Source organism: Semicossyphus pulcher, unplaced genomic scaffold (genome assembly GCF_022749685.1).
Source record: "Semicossyphus pulcher isolate SPU_LCO1_2020_fin unplaced genomic scaffold, fSemPul1.0.p SCAF_5, whole genome shotgun sequence".
Taxonomy (NCBI): Eukaryota; Metazoa; Chordata; class Actinopteri; order Labriformes; family Labridae; genus Semicossyphus; species Semicossyphus pulcher.
The window spans coordinates 16,790,001-16,810,470 of NW_027211726.1; the positions used below are offsets into that span (position 1 = coordinate 16,790,001).

Here is a 20,470-nt window from a genome sequence, read left to right on the forward strand (position 1 = left end):
AGACAATTTTAAGGCATGAAGCACATTTATTCCACATGTGTTCCTGAGTAATAACATCCTCCTTTGCACTAATTAGTGGCTCATTACTCAGCAATCATCCTAATGAGTCTGTATGATATTCGCTTATGTTTACTTATATACTGTATTGTTATTTTTCTTATTATGTGTGTATTATTTTTGTTAGTGGAGTAGTAGCACTTGCTGTATGCCTACTTTTTGAATGTAATAATCACTACATTTTAATTGGATCAGTGCATATTCGCCGATACTGCATCTTAGAGAGCATCGGAGGCTGATGCAGGTATTGATATCACAATCGGACGTAGTCTAAGTGTGCATAACCTTTAGTTGGACACAGTAGGTTTGTGCAGGAACAGCTGCAGGCTTCGTAGTCTAGTTTTGTATTGACACGCATACCTCTTGTAGTTTACTTTGGAGACAGCGCAGTCATGAGCTTTATAACAGCGGTTCTTGCTGTGCTGGTTTGGTTCTGTCGCAATTCTCACTGAGTTCAGTGTGGGAATATGTTCAGTGTGGGAATATGTTCCTCTGCAGTTTACAGCACAAACACAGGCTTTCTGTGTAGTTAGTCTTATACCTCAGAAGACATCTGGTTGTGCTTTGAGTCGCATGTTGAGATTTTTTAACTGTAATACATGTGTTCTACTAACAGAGGCATTATGTTGGAGCCTTAAGCTCCAGTGTGCACGAATTCAACTGGTCAGAATTAGTTATGCACACCATCACATGAACTCCTGTGACTGATGCAACACATCAGGACTGTACGTTTTGCTCCAATAAAATGATTCAAGGCCTTTTTACAAATTATTTAAGTTTATAACATTTAGTATAATTTCAGTACCAAGGGGAAAATTCCTGTTTTTGGTCAGGAGAAGCTCTAGTTTTCCTTTGTTTATGTCAGGTTTGCTCTTCCCACAAATGAGTAGGGAAGCTTTAAAGGTAGGGATTTGTATGTATTTAAGTTGTACCATATGGCTCTTGTTATTCGGAGTGATGGGACTTTGTTGGCTTTACTTTGACTTCTGTGTTGTCAAAAAAGTCTTTAAAATATGTTGTGCTGAGCATTGAGGTGGAAATACACCTCTCAAAAAATGGCACAACTACTCGACCTTGAAGGTACGATTTTGTGAAGTTGGATGATGTTATTTGGCTTGATTGTTATTGCTGGATGTCTCCTGTCTTACAACCTTGCACGTGTTATTTTGTTCACTTAAAAACATTTAAGTTATGTCTGGTCCTTTAATTTTTTAAATAGTGGATATTTAATCTAGTAGAATTTCACCCAGGGTTTTAAACATGCACTCTACTACAGAAATATCTTCATTTAATGTGTCTGCACACACACATTCACTCTCATCGTATTTCCTGCAGTGCTTCTGTGTCCCTCTTTAATACATGAGATGATCTAGAGGTGGGAACAGAGCCAGTGCTGCCATCATGTGGTCACAACTGAGTATCTGTTTGTGTGTGTGGGTTTGTGTTCACAGATCTGACGTTTAATCACTAAAGTACTTCTGCAAGTCTGTGTGACCTTGCATGTAGATTATATTTGTTTTTAGGCTGGGAAATGCTCTGGGATTATTCCCACACGGATTAGGGATTGACCCAGTGAAGCCCTGCTGCGTGTTCCTGCAGATGTTTTTAAACATGTCGTACTCTGACCTCTGACTGATTATTTCTGGATGTCTGTCGGCTCTGTGTATGAAACGCAGCCGTGCTCTCTGCTGTTATTTCAGTCTTTTTCTGAAACTGAGAAAGAGAGGGGGATCTCAGCCTGGAGTTTCCATGGCAACACTGCCTGGTACATGCTGGAGCTAATATCTCACTGTGTGTGTGTGTGAGCCTGTTTCTGTATCTGCGTATGGATAACTTGTTATTTGCATGTTGGGCCATATTATTTAACAGTGTGGTGTGTTCATGGACACACTGATGCTGCTGCAGGAATATTTAAACACAATCCTGATTAAATAAAGCAGCTTGACGTCAGTGAATAAACTGTTGATAAACTAAATTGTATATCTTTGTGTCCAAACGAGCTCACTGAACATCTTTTCCCTGTTTGTTGCTTCATTCATTAGAGAAACTGGTCTGCACAAGTCACCATGGCAACAGCATGTGTGCAGTCTGCTCTCTACAAGGCTCTGCCTCTCTCTCACTCTCTCTCTTTATCCGTCTCTTGCTCTGTCTGTCTTTCTGTCTTTCTCTCTCTCTTTATCTGTCTCTCACTGTCTCCGTTTCTAACGGTCTGTATGTCTCTCTCTCCCCTCTAGCTGTCTGTCTGTCTCTCTCTCACTCTCTCTTTATCCGTCTCTTGCTCTGTCTGTCTTTCTGTCTTTCTCTCTCTCTTTATCTGTCTCTCTCTGTCTCCGTTTCTAACTGTCTGTATGTCTCTCTCTCCCCTCTAGCTGTCTGTCTGTGTCTCTCTCTCACTCTCCCTTTATCTATCTCTCTCTGTGTTGCTCTCTCTCTTTCTGTCTCTCTCTGTCTGACTCTTTCAATCTCTCTCTCTCTCTCTCTCTCTCTCTGGTGTCTGTGCTCTGCCCTTCACCCAGAGACGTGTACTCCCGTGGGGTCTGACTAGACAAAAGCAGGAGATGCAAATAATGCTAACAGTGATGCTAATCAATGCCAAGACCCTGGATGCATGACTGAATGCTGCTAATGGACCGTTGGCTTTAGTTAGAAAGCAATTAAATTCACTAAACTGATGTCTGAGGCTTGGAATGAATTTGACTGTATTTGTTTAATTTGTGTCATAACGGTGTTTATTCTGAAAAAGGCATCTTGTAGTCTTCATAGAGCTTGAAGTTGAGACAAAACAGTTGTTTAGAAGCCTGGTCTGCAAGAGGATGAGCTATAACTTCATTGTGGAAACAATTTCATTCATCTGATTTGATAGGGATCAGCTGTGTGTTCCTTATATATGTAGTGTGGGAAGATATAGACTAACACGGTGCAGGATCACTTTTATCTTTAAGAATGTTTGGTGGTGTTTACATCAGTTTTGGTGGAACAGATGAGTTTGTTTACTTATGTTTTAATTAGTTTATTACTTTTCCACCATTAGTCTTTGCTTTCAATCTCTTACAAAACCCACTTTAATAGAAATACCTTGATGTGTAAGATGTTGTATACTATCTTATTGCAGTGTCAAGCTAATAGGACACACTGTCATTGTTTCATTTTGAATTCAGTGTCAAAACATATGTCACTGTCCACTGGCTGCACTGTCTGTGGGAGGGTCAAGGCCTCAGCTGGAGGGGTGTGGTCTTTAACTCCCCTTCACCCTCCCCACATCCCTCCATTAATGATCGCTCCATCATCCTTTGTTCTCTTGTGTGTGTGAACATAGAGTTAATACATGTGTTGTCTCACAGGTAAAAGAAGCTGCATAAAAAGTGTGTTAAGAGGCTGTTGACAATTACGTGTGTGTGTGTGAGGCTGCAGAGTGTGTGTCGTCAATGGTAATGAGTTTAGGTTAGCTGGTCTGGCGGCGACACAGAGAAGCCCTGGCCTGTTAATATTCCTGGGGTGTCTCTGTGTGTGACTCTCCCTTTCTCTCCCATCACACACATACACACACATTCATAGTCCTGCCTCCGCACTGGCTGCAACACCATGATGTCACCTCTGCTCTGATTGGCTGTGAGGCTGCTGAGGGAAGGAGGAGGAGAGATGCTGGGAGAGAGACAGAGAGAGGGAGGGAGGGAGAGAAGAGAGGTAGATGGAGTGAAAGAAAATGCCGGCACTTGTATGGGTGGAGGGGTTTGCGGACGGTGATGTGAAGTGTGTGTGTGTGTGTGTGTGTAGACCCACTGTGATGTGTGTGTGAGGTGTGTGTGTGTTTTTGGGGTACGGCTTGGAGAAGAGGGGGGACCCTGATACCACGCCCTCCCAGAAGTATGAGGCGTCTTATCTGCCAGCGGATCTGTGACTGTGAGTGCAGGGATGGAGCTGGGTGTGTAGGCGTATGTGTGTGTGTGTGTGCCTAATGTTGTTTAACAGCAGATTATGTTTATATTTCTTCCTGTACACGCACAGGTAACATAACCTGAGCTTGAAACAATAGGCTGTGCACTCCCTGTTAGCATGTAGCTTGTATGTACACACATGCATGCTGTCAATAGATTTAGCATGTTGACTGTGTAGGTAAGTTGATGCATGAGTCAAGGTGTAGGGTGGTGGCTTTGGCGCATTTCTGCACGGCGGGTTGTCAGAGCGACCGGAGCGCAACTGCATTCCTATGCCAACACTTTCATCTCCACAGTTCACTTCTGTGTGTGTGTGTGTCCTTGCATATTGTTGTCCACAAGTGTTTTCATTGGTTGATGCACGTTCAAGATACTGCACTGTTGTTGCTAGTTTTACTGTTAGCATCCTAGCTAGCTTTATTTCTGCTAGCATGCAGATTGAGGATTTGTGTTGCAGAGGGTTCTGTCAGTCTCTTTGAATCTTTTTTTCGGTGTTTCTGGGCTCTTAGAAGTGATCGTATGTGTGTGGGTTTGCCTTTTTCTGCTTTCCAGTGCCGTGTGTGTAATTAGTATTGATTTAGTGATTCCTGACCAAGCTCTCTGTAGAGTACAACCTCCCCCGTTCTTTGCTTCTTATCTTTACTTTTCGGTCTTCAAATGGCCTTAAGCTTTTTATGTTCTGCAGAAAAGAGTCAAATAAAAACCAGTGTGCTTTGAAATACTTCAGGGTCTGCAGAAGTAATACCTTTATTATTGAACATAATACAAACAATTGTGTGTAGCTGTTGATGCTTTTCTAACATTCTTAAGAAACTTTAATGTTATTCTGTATTTGTTGTATTTTAAAAGATCCCAATGCAATGCAGTTTGTGAATTTATACAATCATCACTCTACTGTGTTTAAACAATTAATCGTCTGTTTTCATGATGATGATTTGCAATATTGTGTAACAACTTTTGCAAAAAGTTTGCCTACAGCACAGACACTAACGCTCTTCTCTCCGCCCTCTCCCTGCAGATCGCAGTTTTGAGGACGATGACAGCACGGATGGGAATCGCTCTTTCTCGGCCCAGGCTGCCTTCAAGGTCCCAAAAGTTCCCAAGAAACCTGCAGAGTCCTCTGCTGCACGCAGGCCCAGCGCCACCGGGGGCAAGCTCGGTAAACTTAACTTACTGTATATTAACACACACAGTTTGTACATACATGTTTATATGTGTCCTCCAAGTTTAGTTATTTTCATCCATGCAGAGGTCACTATAACTGCATTTCCAGCGTGCATCATGTTTCTATATTCAGTGTTACAAGCTGTCACTATTAGGTTATTTAAAGCTGCAGAAATAATTGACATCCCACAGCTTGACAAAGGGCCCTAAAGGAGGCTAAGGACATAAAGCATTTTGTTCACACAAGAACTTAAATGACAGCTGGAATTACGTGGGTCAACAAATGTCGCCATGCTTTTTCTATATCTTAAGCCTGACAAGACTTTAGCTGTCTGCCAGCTTGGAGGTTTTTGTCTGATGTTCTTACCGATTTAGTCAGGACGTGTGGATACATTTTCTAAATAGAGTTTTCCCATAACACGTAACAGTAACTATGTGAAGTCTCTTAAATCGTCCTTCAAATGCTTGTGAAGAATCACTGTCATCTTCAAATACTTTGCAGTTTGAAATAGTGTTTTGTGAGAGTCCGGGTGCCTGAACCTTTTCAGTTCATTTTATGGCCTTGCTGCATGTGAAACCATTTAGTTAAGACTTTAAAGACATTTTTGGATTAGAGGTTGATTGTTCTTTTGTAGGGCTGGGTATCGTTAAGGATTTCTCGATTCAATTCCGATTCACATTCTCAGATTATTAGTCTGAACATCTGGCTCATGGTTTTGATTAAACGAACTGGGGTTCAACTTGTGCAAGATTTGGCCACGGGATCTCATGGCGCAAAGAACAAAACCACATGAGACTCAGAGTTATGGCGAAAGGCAGACTGTACAACACGCCGAAAATACACTCGTGGCCAAAGCCGACGCTAACAGGGAGTAGCATAAACATCAGTGCAAAACTAACTTGCACATTCATGGACGCACACGCAATAAAAAGAGTCTGTCAGCGATCAGTGATGTCTCCGTAGTAGGTGCAGTAAACGAGTCCTGGCATGTCTACCTCACTGCCATGTTTCGGTTGAGTCGTGCTGCGTTCAGGAGCGCTCAGAAACATGAGTGATCAGACACGTTTTTACAGATATTTTAAAAGATCGATCTCAGGATTTATTAATCGATATAGGGTCATTCAAATGAGAATCGGAAAAATCTATTTCTTTTTAAACCCGGCCCTGCTCTTTTGTCACCTTATACCTATACCCAGGATGGATGTCTTTATAAAGTACTTTTGGCTGCAAGCAAGAAAGCCATCACACAGACATCAGACAAACCCACCATCTCAGCATGACTGGACTGCGACTGTCAACGAAATACTCTGTATGGAGAGACTGACCTTTTCCTTAAGATTACGTTTTGAACATTATATAAAATACTGGAAAAAATGGCCCACATATTCTAAGGGATGAAACCCACTGTCTGGTTAATTGAAATAACTGACCTGTACCAATGTGCACATGAATTCCTCTGTTTAAAGGCTCTCTGTCTGCATATTAGTAGTCAGACGGCATATAACAGGGACTGACTTTGGGGAAAAGGATGCAACAGCACAGCGACACACCCTCCCTCTGTCTCCTCAGAAATCTGATACACTCTCATGTTCTTATCAGCCGCCTCACATCTGCAGCAGACTCTGTTTTTACCCTCCTTCCCGTCGACAGAACCCCCTCCTCCCTGCCAAACCCTCCTCCTGCGGTAGACGGCTTTAGTGTTGTGTTTGCTTCGTCTTTGCATGTATTGATTTCCCCCGTCTCCCTCTCTCTCTCTCTCTCTCTCTCTCTATTGGAATAAGGCTGTGTTCCCACGACCATACAGTCAATTTCCTGCTGATGTATCTGTGTCAGCAATATCACATATACATGCACACATACACGTAGGTGGATGTGTTTTACTAACGCGGTCCTGCTACATTTGCTCTGCTGGGTGGAAACACAAGACTGTGATCTCTTGTCACTTGGATCATTACAAGCTTATTGATTTTGGAGCGGGTGTAAAAGGCTGAAGTCAAGGGCATGCTGGGTATTTCTCTCTCACAGGACTTCTTAAACCTTGACCCACTCGTTTGATTCTTTGGTAAAGCAGCTTTAAAAATAGCCTCGTCACTTTCTTTTTTTGGGAGGATTTTGCTACATGAGAGTGTTTCTGTGATGGTGGCGATGGGAGGCCCCGTTGTCTTCATTTGCATTTAGACGACAGTCCGCCCACACACTCTGGCAACACTCGACAGCAAGATTCACACTGAGATGGAGATTTTATTTGTGCCATTAACTGGAAGGAGACAAAAGTCTAGAGTTTGAAAAATGACTAACAAAAGAAAGAGGTGCGATAGCGTGTTCATACCTGTGTAATTACAGGTGACAAAATACTTTATTTAGAAATTCTGAATGCATTTTAATTTGCCTTAATTATTTAAAATGTCTTTAATATCACAGCCAACATGTTGCCATAACTGCACACCCTTATAACATGCTATTAGCCTTTCTATTTCGTAAAGGCGGGTCTAAAAATGATGAAAAAATGAATGGAGTTTGGTTGGTCTTTTACGGCCAGGCTGCGACCATGTTACTCCCTGACAATAACAGAGGATCATTCCTACAGACAGCTGGCTACATCAGTGTTATCCAGCTCTTCAAGGGCTTTATAGAGTCTTAACATACATGTCTCTGCAGCACTGTAAGGTATAAAAAACACCAGGAAAAAGGAGGGAATAAAGCACTTCTTCTACCTCTGTCTCTGTTTGTACACTTCCCTTCAGCTTCTTCTTCTCCTAGTGAACCTCTTCCCTCTTTTGAACATTCCCATCCTTTTTGATCACCTCTCAGCTCCTCCTTCCAATCTTTTGTCTTGTCTTTCCCACTTCTCTCTGCCTCCCTGGTAAGGAGATGTAGGAGGTGTGGTCCACAGGGCTTCAAGCCCCCCAGAGAAATATGATTGACAGGCCCATTACTGCCAGGAAGTCCATTAGAAACACAGGCTGCTCCCACTGACTTAACTGTGTGTGTGTAATTTGAAGTGTGCTTGTGGGTTTTTAAAAAAAATAATTTTGAGTTCACAAAACCCGCCAGCGCTGAAACACACACATATATATTAATTGACTGCTCTTTTTTTCTAGTATCCAAGGAAAGTACCGGAGGAATGGATGAAGAGGACTTCATTAAAGGCTTCACGGATGTCCCTTCAGTCCAGGTGCGCCACACACAGGAGCATAGATGCAGACACTTTCATCCCATTTAATAACTAAACTGTACAGGCTAACAAGGTCAGACTGGCGAGAGACTGACTGCTTCCTCCTTTCTCTCCTGTATTCCTCCACCTTGTCTCCATTTAGATCTACTCATCGAGGGATCTCGAGGACAACCTGAATAAGATCCGTGAGATCTGCTCCGATGACAAACACGACTGGGACCAGAGAGCCATTGCTGTCAGTTGATTCAACCACAACCTATTTTCTTTTTTCTTTTTTGGCCCTGCTTTGTTGGATAATTAATCTCTGAATTTTAAATTTTTTTGACAGCTGAAGAAAATCCGCTCCTTGTTGGTGGCGGGTGCACCCACCTATGACTGTTTCTACCAGCACCTACGGCTCCTGGATGGAGCCTTCAAACTGTCGGCTAAAGACCTGCGCTCACAGGTCGTCCGAGAGGCCTGCATCACTGTGGCGTGAGTGTTTCTTTACACATAGTACTGTCACTGGAGGGTATATTTGAAATGAGTGCAGACACCCGTCAAATGAAAGTCATTGCATTGTGGGTATGTTTGCAGAAAGTAATGTTCATGGCCAGGACACAGCTTTTTTTTTCTCTGCTGTTAAAATGCTTTAAGGCACAATAAAGTTTATTATCACCTTAACCTCAGTTGGGATGATATTTTGTGCTTATGTAACATGTTTGTTAAGTGTTCTGTGTGTTTCCCTGCAGCCACCTCTCTACAGTGCTGGGGAATAAATTTGACCATGGAGCGGAAGCCATCGTTCCCGTCCTGTTCAACCTCATCCCCAACTGTGCCAAAGTCATGGCCACCTCTGGTGTGTCGGCTATCCGCATCATCATACGGGTGAGTTTTGCAAACACACATACATAATTGTGGTCAGTGTAAGTTACTGCTGTCGTCTGATTATTGGATTTCCCCCCCTTTCTTCCTATTTCCTGTCCTCTCTGCAGCACACTCACGTCCCCCGGCTCATCCCCCTGATAACCAGTAACTGCACATCCAAGTCGGTGGCTGTTAGAAGGTGAGATTAACATTCTGGTGTAATGAGCAGGTCTAACATAATTAACAGCTATGAGATCATAATGATGCCATGAAATTATGATAATGAGTGATAAAAATGTGTCGTCACCAGGCGGTGTTATGATTTCTTGGACCTTCTGCTTCAGGAATGGCAGACCCACTCTCTAGAGAGGTGAGGATGTTTCAGATCAAGAAATGACCTTGCAGGATTCACATTAGTGTTGTTTACAAAGGGGGAAAATGGGATTTGAAACCTGTTTTCACCTTTTTATTCCCATATCTTTGCCTTGCAGGCACACAGCAGTTCTGGTTGAGAGCATCAAGAAGGGAATTCGAGATGCAGACTCAGAGGCCAGAGTGGAGGCTCGCAAGTAAGACACACATGCCGGCTTTTACTGAAAATTAAATTATATGAAAGAAGAGTAACGTTTAAAATCTCACCGCCTCCTCCATCCCTCCTAACCCATCTTTTTACTCCCCACTTTTTCTCTCTTTCTTTGTCCACCTCTGTCCGCTTTTCTTCTTCGCCGCTGTCTCTCTCAGAGCCTACTGGGGTCTGAGGAACCATTTCCCAGGGGAGGCCGACGCTCTCTACAACTCCCTGGAGTCGTCGTACCAGAGGACCCTTCAGTCCTGCCTGAAGAGCTCTGGCAGCGTGGCCTCACTTCCCCAGAGCGACCGCTCCTCGTCCTCCTCTCAAGAGAGCCTCAAGTAAACCCTCAGCACTGCTCCTCCATTGTTCACTTTAGATCTCTAGTTTTATCTTGAGAGTAGCTTTGAGTCGAGGAAATGAGGATTCATTTGGTAGAATAATTTTGAGAGGTGTTTTTTGAGGATTTCATCAGTTGACCTACACACAAATCTCCTCAGTTTACTTTCACTATTATCCTCTTTAGAAAGTAACTTTTCCTTGAGTGTTGAAGCTTCATAATTTGAAGAAGAAAAACATTTTCAGGGCTTTTTCTTCTCAGCATTTTGGGTTTTTTATTGTTCTTGTTTCTGTGTGAAATTTCATGTGCAGAATTTATATCAAAGCAAGCCGAAATGGAGCGAAAAAAAGACTTATTTTACTTTGGAAGTACATCGTATGAAATCTGTGGCTGAGGCTTTACAGACACTACAAAATGTTATTAAAAACATAATTATAATGCTATAATGCAACATTAAAGATAAAATTTTGAAGATTTCAGTTTCGTTCTCTTTGGCGGCACCTAATGGTAATAAATGGTAACCTACATATCCAGGCCTCCAAGATCGGCACCAGTTGTAACTCTTGATTTTTCTCGCTGACGGTCGCTTTCCTTTTTCGAGTGTTTCATCTGAGCGTCGAATTTGTTTCTTTTTCTTTGGATTTTCACTTATTGTTGAGGTTGTGTCTGTAGTCATCCATCTTTTCTTTGTTTGTTCAGCCATAGTAGATTACTGTTTACTCGCAACACTTGCAGAGACCGGAAAAGCAGCCGCTTAGCTCCGCCTACCCTCTCTGGCAGACCAACCACTGCTGGGTGATGGAAAACGCGTCACTAACTGGGCGCCGCTTGTGATTTTTTTCCCGCGAATGTCACTACAGACACCCAGTCAATAATAACACTATATACTGCAAATGCAAAGGCTTTCATCAGAGGGCCATAGGCTCAATCACCATTGTGTTACCTCATTAAGCCATAGATAATGACTGATTTATTTAAATGTAAATCTTCCAGATTATATATTTACACATGTAAACATTCATTAAGATGTATTATATCTTACTTAATTTTTTTTCTAAATATGAAAAGACCAGTCACTGTGATACTCAGTCTTTGTCTATCAGAAATATAAAGAACATAATATTTAGTTAAATTAGCTCATATTTTCTTCTTACACTGGCACTTATTCAGCCCTCTTTTACTCTTGAGTGTCTATTTTTAACATTTGATGTGGATTCCTGCACAATGCTTGTGGAAAACTGTGTAATATGACTCCACTCCACTTCAAGGAAATATTTTTGTTTTTCATTGAGGGAAAAAAGGAAAATGTAAATGATTTTTAACTTAGTCGCATGTTTATCTTTGTGATTTTCTGCATTTTCTTGTTTTCATGGACTGACCTACTTTTCTTTCTCTTCTCTCAGTCGCCCTCTGACTTCTAAATGGTCGGCAGCTCCAGGGCGAGGTGAGTCAAGCACACACAAACACACGCACACACACACACACACACACACCCAAACACATACTCTCACGCTCACTCGCTCCTGTGAAGGCACACACACTACGACAGACATCAGCTCCTACAAAGCCATTTCCCATCATTCTCATTCACATCTGCCTGTGTCCGGCCCCGTACAGCCACTTCCTGTTGTTGTTTTTTTGTTACTACACACATGTGCGCACACATATGCGTATATGTGTCTGGGCTGTTTGTGTGTTTCTGTATGATATCAGTATTGTGTTGGTTTAGTGTGGTGCATGCATGTGTTTGTGATGTATTTATGCCCTCATCACCTCCCATCCCTTCTCCCACACACTCCTGTCCTATCAGTCCCTGTGGGTTCAAAAGGTGGGGTGTCGGCAGCCTCCCTGCAGCGCTCCCGTAGTGACGTGGATGTAAATGCAGCAGCAGTCGCTAAGCACCGGCACGTCGGACAGACCAAGGGAGCGGGCCGCCTGCCCCCTGGTTCCTACTCCTCATTGGGTAAGGGCCCTGCCAGTCGAGGTAGATGACTAATCAGACGTCAGACAGCATGTGATCAGCAGTGATGGAGGTTTCAGATCAGCTTAGAAGAAGTGCTAATAAAGTTAGTCTTCCTCTGTAAAAGCTCAGGATTATCAGACTGGACCTACACACTCACACACGTCAGTGCTTGGACTGGCCTCTCTCCTCTCTCGCTCCCGTCCTCTCTTCCTGCTGCCTGCTCATTGCCTGTTAATGTATGTCCTGTATAAGTGTCGTATGGATATTCTCTGTGTGCATGATCTGTAGATGAATATCCTCCTGTCTTTCTGTCTGTGTCTCGATGTTTCCTCTGCATCTGCACGGTTCTCTGTAAAACAGATGTTCTGTAAACTAATAGACTCTGTGCTCCTCTCTTCTCTTTGTCTTCTCACTTTTCTTAATTTCTTTTCATCATTTTATGTTTCTTTGTTAATGTCACTTTCTCTTCTCATTTCCCCCCTTCTTGGGTTCCTTTTCCTTCTGTTTCTTTGACTTCAACAATCATTTGTATCACTCCTTTGCTTTTTGTTTCCTTTCGTTTCTTTCCTTTTATTTCCTCCATCACTTTCTTCTTCTCTCTCTGCTACTAAAGATGATGCCTCTGATAAAACGGATGGTAAGATCATCTCACTCTGCTTCACCAGCTGCAGCCTACACATGCTTTTTCCTTTTTTTCTTTCTCTACTCCCTCATCTCATTCCAGTCCATGTCAACTCCTTTTGTTGCAGAGTGTGGCCACAGCGCCCCCTGCTGTCATTACATTCAACCCTTTGTATCAACATACTCGGCACATCATAAATCAAATTAATTACACATCTAATACCATCTTCTGCTTTATAACAGTTTAATCTTGTTTTTAATACAGAAATAATCTGTCAACACCTGCATTGGGCCTGTGTCCATTTACGCCGTTTTTTGCGCTGGCAGCACCCACGACCTCAATTTCAGAGCGCTCCTCACCGGCGCATACTGTTGCTAGGTTACGAAAATTGTCTTGCGGCACTTCTGCTTCTCTTGGTAGCGACCGTTAAATCAGGTTTTAAATGCTCGGTATGCTTAATATTTGATTTTATTAAATAACATTTTACAAAGAAACATAAAAACAATGTAAAGGAATCGTGTCCTGGCATAAGCAGCACTAGACCTGGAAATTGTACCCTCGAAGAAACGAAGCGATTAGCTTCTCCTCCGCCATTGTTGTTGACAAAGTGGATATCTGAAGTCCCGCCCCTTCTTGATTTTGATTGGTCACTGACCATAGACTGTCAGTGACAGAGAAGTGACATTGACGAGCGCGGCGGTGCTCCAAAAGTTGAACGATTATATAACACCGTCAAAAAACAGCTGACGTCGAGTGCGTTTTTGCTGAGTGCTGAAAACACTGAACTGCATTGGTTTTGTATAGAAAATTGGCGCTGCCAGCCAAAAAACGGCTGTCCTAAGGTCTCATTCGGCTTTTGGTGCTTTATTAGGGTATTTAGGATGTGTTATTTTAGTGCTATTCTCTTTAAATCAGGTGAAATATGTTTTTTACAACCTGCTCCTTCTTTGTCTGTCTGTAGGGACCAGGTCAGACAATGGTAAGATCGTGGTTAGGTGGACGTGTGTGTGGGCTTTTTCAAAGGGATGTTGTAGTTTTAAAGTTGACAAAACTGACACCTAGAGTCTAAGTCTGTTGTCATCTGCAGAGGAACCACCAGGAATCAGTATACTCCGATACTTTCTGTGTTGCTCTCAATTTAAATCTTGAAATCTGCCATCTTAGATCAAGCATTAATTGGGCAATCTAATCATTGCTTTAATGTTTTCTGAGTAGTTCTCATGATGATTCTAACAGAAGAATGGCCTAAAAAAACAGAAAATGTAGTAGTAAATTGATTTGATGATATACTGCAGGGGCTAAAATGAATGAGAAGAATGAATTGGATTGCAGAAATATCTCACAATTACAAGACATTTTTTATTTTCACCCAATCAATCAACAATTAACTAACTCAGACTGGTTCCTAAACCACTAAAGCATCCCTGGTGTATTTATCTGTGTCTGCACCCGGCTGAATCTTGAGTGTGTAGTTTAGGATCTGACATTAGCTCAGCCGCTTCCAGCTTTTCCTAGCTGTAGCGCTTTTTAGGTTCTCTGCTTCATTCGGTCTGTGACCTCATAACTAATCAGAAGAAGCAGAACTGTGTGTTTATTTTATTGTATTTCGTATTTTCCCTCCGCACACATACAGGCCGTGTACGTACCAAGCAGCCATTGTCCACCGCCAGCAGCATGTCGAGCCAGGTGGACTCGCGAGGACGCAGCCGCACCAAGATGGTCTCCCAGTCACAACGTATGTACCCCCTGAGTCATACTGAACACACAGCATGACTTTAAGCTGTGATGGAAACATTCTCGGTATCAAGTCCACTTATCACATTACATGATCACACTTTGCAAGAGAACGGTGTGTGTGTGTGAGCTTCCAGGAGGAGTGTGTGTTTGGAGTTTTTCAGGCTCTTATTTTGGAGTTTCATTTCCTGTTGCCTTCACGGTGACGATAAGCTCCATGTGAATGTTTTTGTGCCTTCAGGTTCCGACGAATCCGATTGCACACCAGGTATTCTGTTTGTGTGTCAGAGTCAGAGTGTGTGTGTGTGTGTGTTTGTGTACCACAGTGGGCTTGGTGTCCCACCTGCTATTGCTCTCATTCTGATCAAGGTGTTTTTGTGTAAAGAAGAGTGTGTGTGTTTTAATGTGTGTTTTCCTGTGCATGCCGTGTCTCATCACTGATGGGATGCTGTGGTGAACAGTATATTCACGCTGCTCTAGCCTGGCTCTGGCTGTCATTTAGGTTATTAAAAACACATCATGACAGAACACAAGCCGCTGAGCTAACTGCTATCGCTTATAGCATGATGGCTCCTGTGCAGGTTTGGACACCTGTTTAAAAGTGGACAGTGATTGGACAACATCCCAGTGCACCAATCAGACCCGGACATTTAGATAAAAGAGTTTAAAAAATGTTTGATCCAGAATTCAAAGCTCAAAACTCAGAATAACTCTCGAACAGAAGCAGAGGAAATGGCAGCTGAACAGAGGCTCAGAAAGATCTCTCCGTGTGTGTGAGTGTGATGGAGTGTGTGGATATTTTTAAACATATTTACTTTGAGTTTTTTTTACTCATTGTGAAACAGGCTTCGCTTCATTCGTATGCCAGCCTTTCCCAACATGCACTGCTTTTCCCAGGCTTCCATCCGCAGCTGGTTCAGTGTGTGTGTGTTTTCAGTAGCTGTTTCCTCTTTAATGGATTTATGTTCTCAAAGTGCTTCAGCTTCGCCTTCATTCTTGATATGGAACACCCGGATGCGCTCCCATCAAACTCTGTGTTCTGACCCCCATGGCGTTTATTTCTTTAAGTTTGCGCTGTTAATTCATTTGGTTTAATCTGCTGTTCCTTACCCCTGGCCTCTGCTTCCCCCCTCCTCCCAACCAATGGGCCTAATGGCTCAGGATCTCAGTCTGCTACCCCTGTCGGTGGTAAGATTACAACGCTACTTCTTTTTACCCGCTCTCTTTATATTTACTGCCTTTCCTCTGTTGCTCTGACTTCCCCCCTCCTTCACGTGCACCTAGAAAGGTCACTTAAGGCTCCTCCCACTCTGGCTGAGGCATGCTGGGACTTGTAGTCACTAGACTGTTAACATGGCTGTTCTATGATCATGCTAAACGCACCGCATTGGGAGCCTTGTCTTTCTGCACTCTTATGTGTGCGTGGATGTAGCCTTAAAGAAACACACATCCCCTCTGGAGTTGTACTGTTTGTTGTAATGATGCTTTTTACATAGTTTACACGGAAAAGCTAATACCCTGACCAATATATGGGTATAGATAACGGTATATATGTTTTGGATCATGCAATGATATGAAAGCTTCAGTCTGCAGCACATGTAGCAGTATTATAGACATTTCTAGATGTAAAGCAGAGAGTTACGTAGTTCCAAGCTTTCTTTATGATTAAAAAGTGTAAGAATTAAAATGTTTTCAGCTTCAGTATGAATGTAAAGTTATAAGGGGTGATCAAGGTGTCCTAAGAATACCAAAACAATCCATATTTAGCTTTTTCCTTTTTATTTAAATGCATTTATTTAGCACTTTGTCACAAGTACAAACGTAGAAACAGACTATCCATGTGTTTGTGTCTTTAGTTGAGTGTCTGTGTGTCAGTGAGAGAGAGTGTGAGAGAGTCTGGTCTCCTTCATGTGTCGGAGCTTGTTCCCGAAAAATGTCTCTTCCCTCACGTCATGTCCAGCCGCAGCTTCTCCTCTTGTTTGTCTAATAGTAACACGAGTTATAGATTTAGACTCTCTGGGTTATCAGGTGGAGACGGGATGTCATGGGGAGGAGGAATTGGGTTATTAAAGAGTTTGTGCAAATATGTGTCAACTCATCTTACATTGTAAGGTTCCTTTAGCTGTGGTTTTCACCTCCCCTTGCCCCTAAAATCCTCTTTCCAGTCCCATCAAACAATAAAAAGTGTGTCATTAAGTTCTGTCCATCTTTATTAGGCTCATTGTATGTTATGGAAGTGGTTGGAAAGTAGTGGCACTAAGAGAAGAGCAGTAGAATCTGTCTTTGTCGCCATCTTTTTCTCACATTAAATTGGGATTAGTTATGTCTGTATGTTTAAAGGTTATTGCTGACTTTACTTTTTCCTTTTCTCTGTATTCTGTTCTCCTCTCTCTCTCTGTCTCTGCGTCTCTCTGAAGCTGGCAGTCGGAGCGGCTCCCCGGGTCGAGTGCTGACGAGTACGGCCCTGAGCACCATGAGCTCGGGGGCCCACAGGGTGCTGGCCGGGAGCGGTGGAGACGGACACAGACGCAGCCGCATCCCTCGCAGCCAGGGCTGCTCCAGAGACTCCTCCCCCACCCGCCTATCTGTTGGTGAGTGTTATAGTGTAATAAACGGTTAATGTAACATAAACGTGCACACAAATGTTTCTTTTTCCTTCTGTTTGGATCGGGTTTTGCTTCATACATTATAACTAAAAACATAAAGTCTTTGTGTCCAATGACTGCTTCAAAGTTAGATGTTCGCCTGTAAACACAGTTTCCCTCTCCTGCTCTCTCTCCACCTGTTCCTCCTCCTCTTCCTCCCCCTGCTGCTTCTGTCCTCTAGCTCCTTCCAGCATTAGTTCCATCTACAACGGCGCGAGCAGAGGAGGTAAGGCTGCAACCTCGACCGGACCATCCTGCTATCCTCATCCTTCCCTCAATCTGTCATCATCTTGAAATCATCCCTCCATCCCTCATTCTTAATCTCCACCAATAACTACAAACCTCACAATCTCTCCTTCCTCTTCCTGATCCCTCCATCGAGCTGCAGCTCAGCTTCTCAGAGCCCACCTCTCTAACCTGTCTCTGACTACATGGCTGTGTTGTTATGATTGGTTCCCCTGATTCCAATGCATTATGGACGTCCCTCCTCCCTCTCTGCACTAACGTGTTGTCAGTGGCTGGTGAACGCTCCTCCCGGGCAGCACATTGGTAGGCTGTGATTAACCCTGATTGGCTGGGTTTAGATGCTGAGGCTGATGAACAGAGCAATGAACGGTGAAGTTGATTGCGATGCCGCTGGATATAATCACAGACCCCTCCTCGCCCCCCTCCCACTCCTCTACCGCTCTAATAAATCTCAAATCACTTCCTTTTCTGTTCTGTGTGTTTGTGTGTGAGACGCAGGATGATCGACTGAGTGTTTGTGATCATCATCTTTATGTTTCATATAAATGTGAGACCAGCAGTCCTGAGCTTCTTTAGGGAGCATCTCATCTGAACTTTGAACATTTGGTTTGTCAGTGTTCTGGATAATTAATAAATCCTTAAAAAGTTATACTTTTATTTGCCAGAAATAACTGGTTCCAATTTGGGGCGACACGATGTTGGAAAAACTGACGTTGCGATTACGTTTTGTTCTGTGATATTTATTTTTGTTTTAAAAAAGTCCCGGAAATGATACCAGATAAAGTGGTGTGTTTTTATTTACATTTAATAATCATACTTTTTATTATTTGGGACTTTTAAGTCTATTTTCCTCTAAAAAACTCCTCTCCTACTTTTACCATACTTGAAGGAGAGAGAGTCCAGGTGGAACGACACGATTCTTTATAAAATAAATACAAACAGACTGGCTGCAGTTGTGTTAGTTATAGTGTGTTATCTACTGTTTCTAATGATGTACAAATCTATGTTTAATAGCATGACAAGCCTGGTGACTAACACTGAATGAAAGCTCACCGTCTCGAGTGTGCGCTGCAGGTGTAGCCGCTAAAAGCAAACACTCTGCAGAACGTCCGCTCCGTTACCAGCCTGTTTATGTAACCACGGCGTTCTACCGAGAACTGGAATACACGCACTGAAAAGCCTGCCTCGATCATCCCGCCGACATGATCTGTGACGGCAGCAGCGCCGCTTGCTTGTTTGCAGTTTACAGGCAGGTGAAACAGACTCTGCAGCACAGCGGCCTGCTGAAGAGCTGCGCTAATGATTTTTGTTGTAGATTTGTGATGAAAAACGAGAAAATAGCGAGTTCTGCTTTTGCACCAAGCAACTATAAAGTAGCAGTTCGACGTGTTGCAGTTAATTTGCCTCACGATCACACGTCCTGTGATGTGACTGTTGCACATGTGCACATCGCTATTGTGAGGGTAAAATGGTTATTGTGCAGCCCTAGTTCCAGTGTTTTTAGATGATCAGCGTAGAGAGGAGCTCTTTATATCTTTTTTTTTTTTTTTTTTATATGTCTTTAATTAAGCAAATATCCATTCTCCAATCTGAGGATTCCTTTTTTCTCTGTTTATAATTTGCCAGCTACTCGCTAATAAAATGACTTCTCTGTTGGACTCCTGATTTCAGTCCAGCGAGTTGCCTCTAACCTGTTGAGATGCTCCCTTGAGGCCTGCAGACCTGCTCTCATATTCTTTCTTGTTTGTCACTTTTACCTGTTTTGTCTTATTCATGTCTTTATTCTTGTACCTTCCCCTCTTCTCTTCTTTGTCACTGCTCATGTTTGTCTTTCTTCTTTGTCTTTGTGCCCTTTTTACCACTTTCCTTCCCTCCTCTTCTCTACCCCCCCCCCAATCCCCATCCCCACTACCCTCTCACTTCCCCGGGTGTATTAGCTCGGGGCAGTCGTATCCCTCGGCCCAGTATGAGTCAGGGCTGCAGCAGAGAGGCCAGCAGGGAGAGCAGCCGGGACACCAGCCCCGTACGCTCCTTCACGCCCCTGGGTGAGTAGCAGTAGTGGAAAGATCAGCAGGAGGGATGTGAAGTAAAATCAGAATGAGTTAGAGAGAGAGAGAAAAGTTATGGGTGATTAAAAGAAGAATCACTTGCATGTTTTTCAGCCTTTCTTTCTGCTCTCACACCGATCGATCAGTTTTAGGAGGTGTGTGCGTTTGTCTCCTTTTGTGTGTGCGTGCGAGTGTTAAACTCTGTATGTGTGTTTTTAATCTTGGTTGCAGCGACACGGAGCTACTCTCGCTCCACCGGAGCTCTCCACACACCTGATACTTTTGGGGCTGCAGGTGAAGGCTGAGTACATCTATGTTCTCCGTTCACCCACCCACTCTTCCTTAATCTCCGTTCGCTCCGTTTCCTGTTTTTTTTTGTTGTTCTTTTTAGTGCCAAATCTCCTTTTTTATTTGTCAGCCTTACTTTTCTTGTCCATCAGCCTCTGTTGTTTTTATTTATTCATTCTGCTCCAGGATCCTCCCGTGGAATCGCATGTTTCCACCCGTTGCCAGTCGACGTCCATTTTTGACAATTTTACCCATTTATTTTCTTTATTTAGCTCTGCTCCTTCTCCCGAGGGACGCCGACATGTTTCCTGTGTTTTCTGTCAACCTTTCTTTCTCCCCCAGTGGCACCTGCAATGTCATCTAACAAGTCATCACATCAACTGACAGGGTTGACTCGTGGGAAATGTAGTGTGTGTGTGGATTGAGTAAATGTCAGAGAGAATGGATGATGAGGAAGGTGAGTGACTGATCGATGAGTGAAAGAAGTGGGATGCAATTATTTTGTGTCTTGACTCTAACGTTTACTCTCTTTCTTCTTTCAGGATCAGGTTTTGGCATCAGTCAGTCCAGCCGTCTCTCCTCTTCGGTCAGCGCCATGCGGGTCCTGAACACAGGCTCAGACGTAGAAGAGGCTCTCGCAGACGCACTGGTATAAAAACACACACACACACACTATACATCACATGTAAAACAACTCTGCACATTCCAGTAAGCTGTCACCATTCGGAGCTCACACCTCCTGGAGTGTGTGTGTGCGTGTGTTAACTAACCCTGGTTCTACCTCTGTTTAATGCTGTCAGCTGTTGGGAGACATGCGGTCCAAGGTCAGCTTCTTCTC

The 20,470-nt window shown here is 43.2% G+C and overlaps 1 protein-coding gene across 1 annotated transcript in view; it reads left to right on the forward strand.

Annotated features, from left to right (window-relative positions):
* The window catches only part of clasp2 (cytoplasmic linker associated protein 2), a 63,162-nt gene that overhangs the window by 26,483 nt on the left and 16,209 nt on the right, over positions 1-20,470 (forward strand). The window contains exons 8-29 of the mRNA XM_069681021.1: positions 5,011-5,151; positions 8,259-8,332; positions 8,475-8,567; positions 8,661-8,806; positions 9,064-9,199; positions 9,307-9,377; positions 9,489-9,548; positions 9,670-9,747; positions 9,920-10,087; positions 11,490-11,530; positions 11,897-12,049; positions 12,663-12,686; positions 13,633-13,650; positions 14,305-14,406; positions 14,647-14,673; positions 15,567-15,593; positions 16,823-16,996; positions 17,232-17,276; positions 19,234-19,341; positions 19,576-19,638; positions 20,175-20,281; positions 20,433-20,456. Coding sequence (XP_069537122.1) covers positions 5,011-5,151; positions 8,259-8,332; positions 8,475-8,567; positions 8,661-8,806; positions 9,064-9,199; positions 9,307-9,377; positions 9,489-9,548; positions 9,670-9,747; positions 9,920-10,087; positions 11,490-11,530; positions 11,897-12,049; positions 12,663-12,686; positions 13,633-13,650; positions 14,305-14,406; positions 14,647-14,673; positions 15,567-15,593; positions 16,823-16,996; positions 17,232-17,276; positions 19,234-19,341; positions 19,576-19,638; positions 20,175-20,281; positions 20,433-20,456 — 1,880 coding nt within the window. The remainder of the gene's footprint in view (positions 1-5,010; positions 5,152-8,258; positions 8,333-8,474; positions 8,568-8,660; positions 8,807-9,063; positions 9,200-9,306; positions 9,378-9,488; positions 9,549-9,669; positions 9,748-9,919; positions 10,088-11,489; positions 11,531-11,896; positions 12,050-12,662; positions 12,687-13,632; positions 13,651-14,304; positions 14,407-14,646; positions 14,674-15,566; positions 15,594-16,822; positions 16,997-17,231; positions 17,277-19,233; positions 19,342-19,575; positions 19,639-20,174; positions 20,282-20,432; positions 20,457-20,470) is intronic.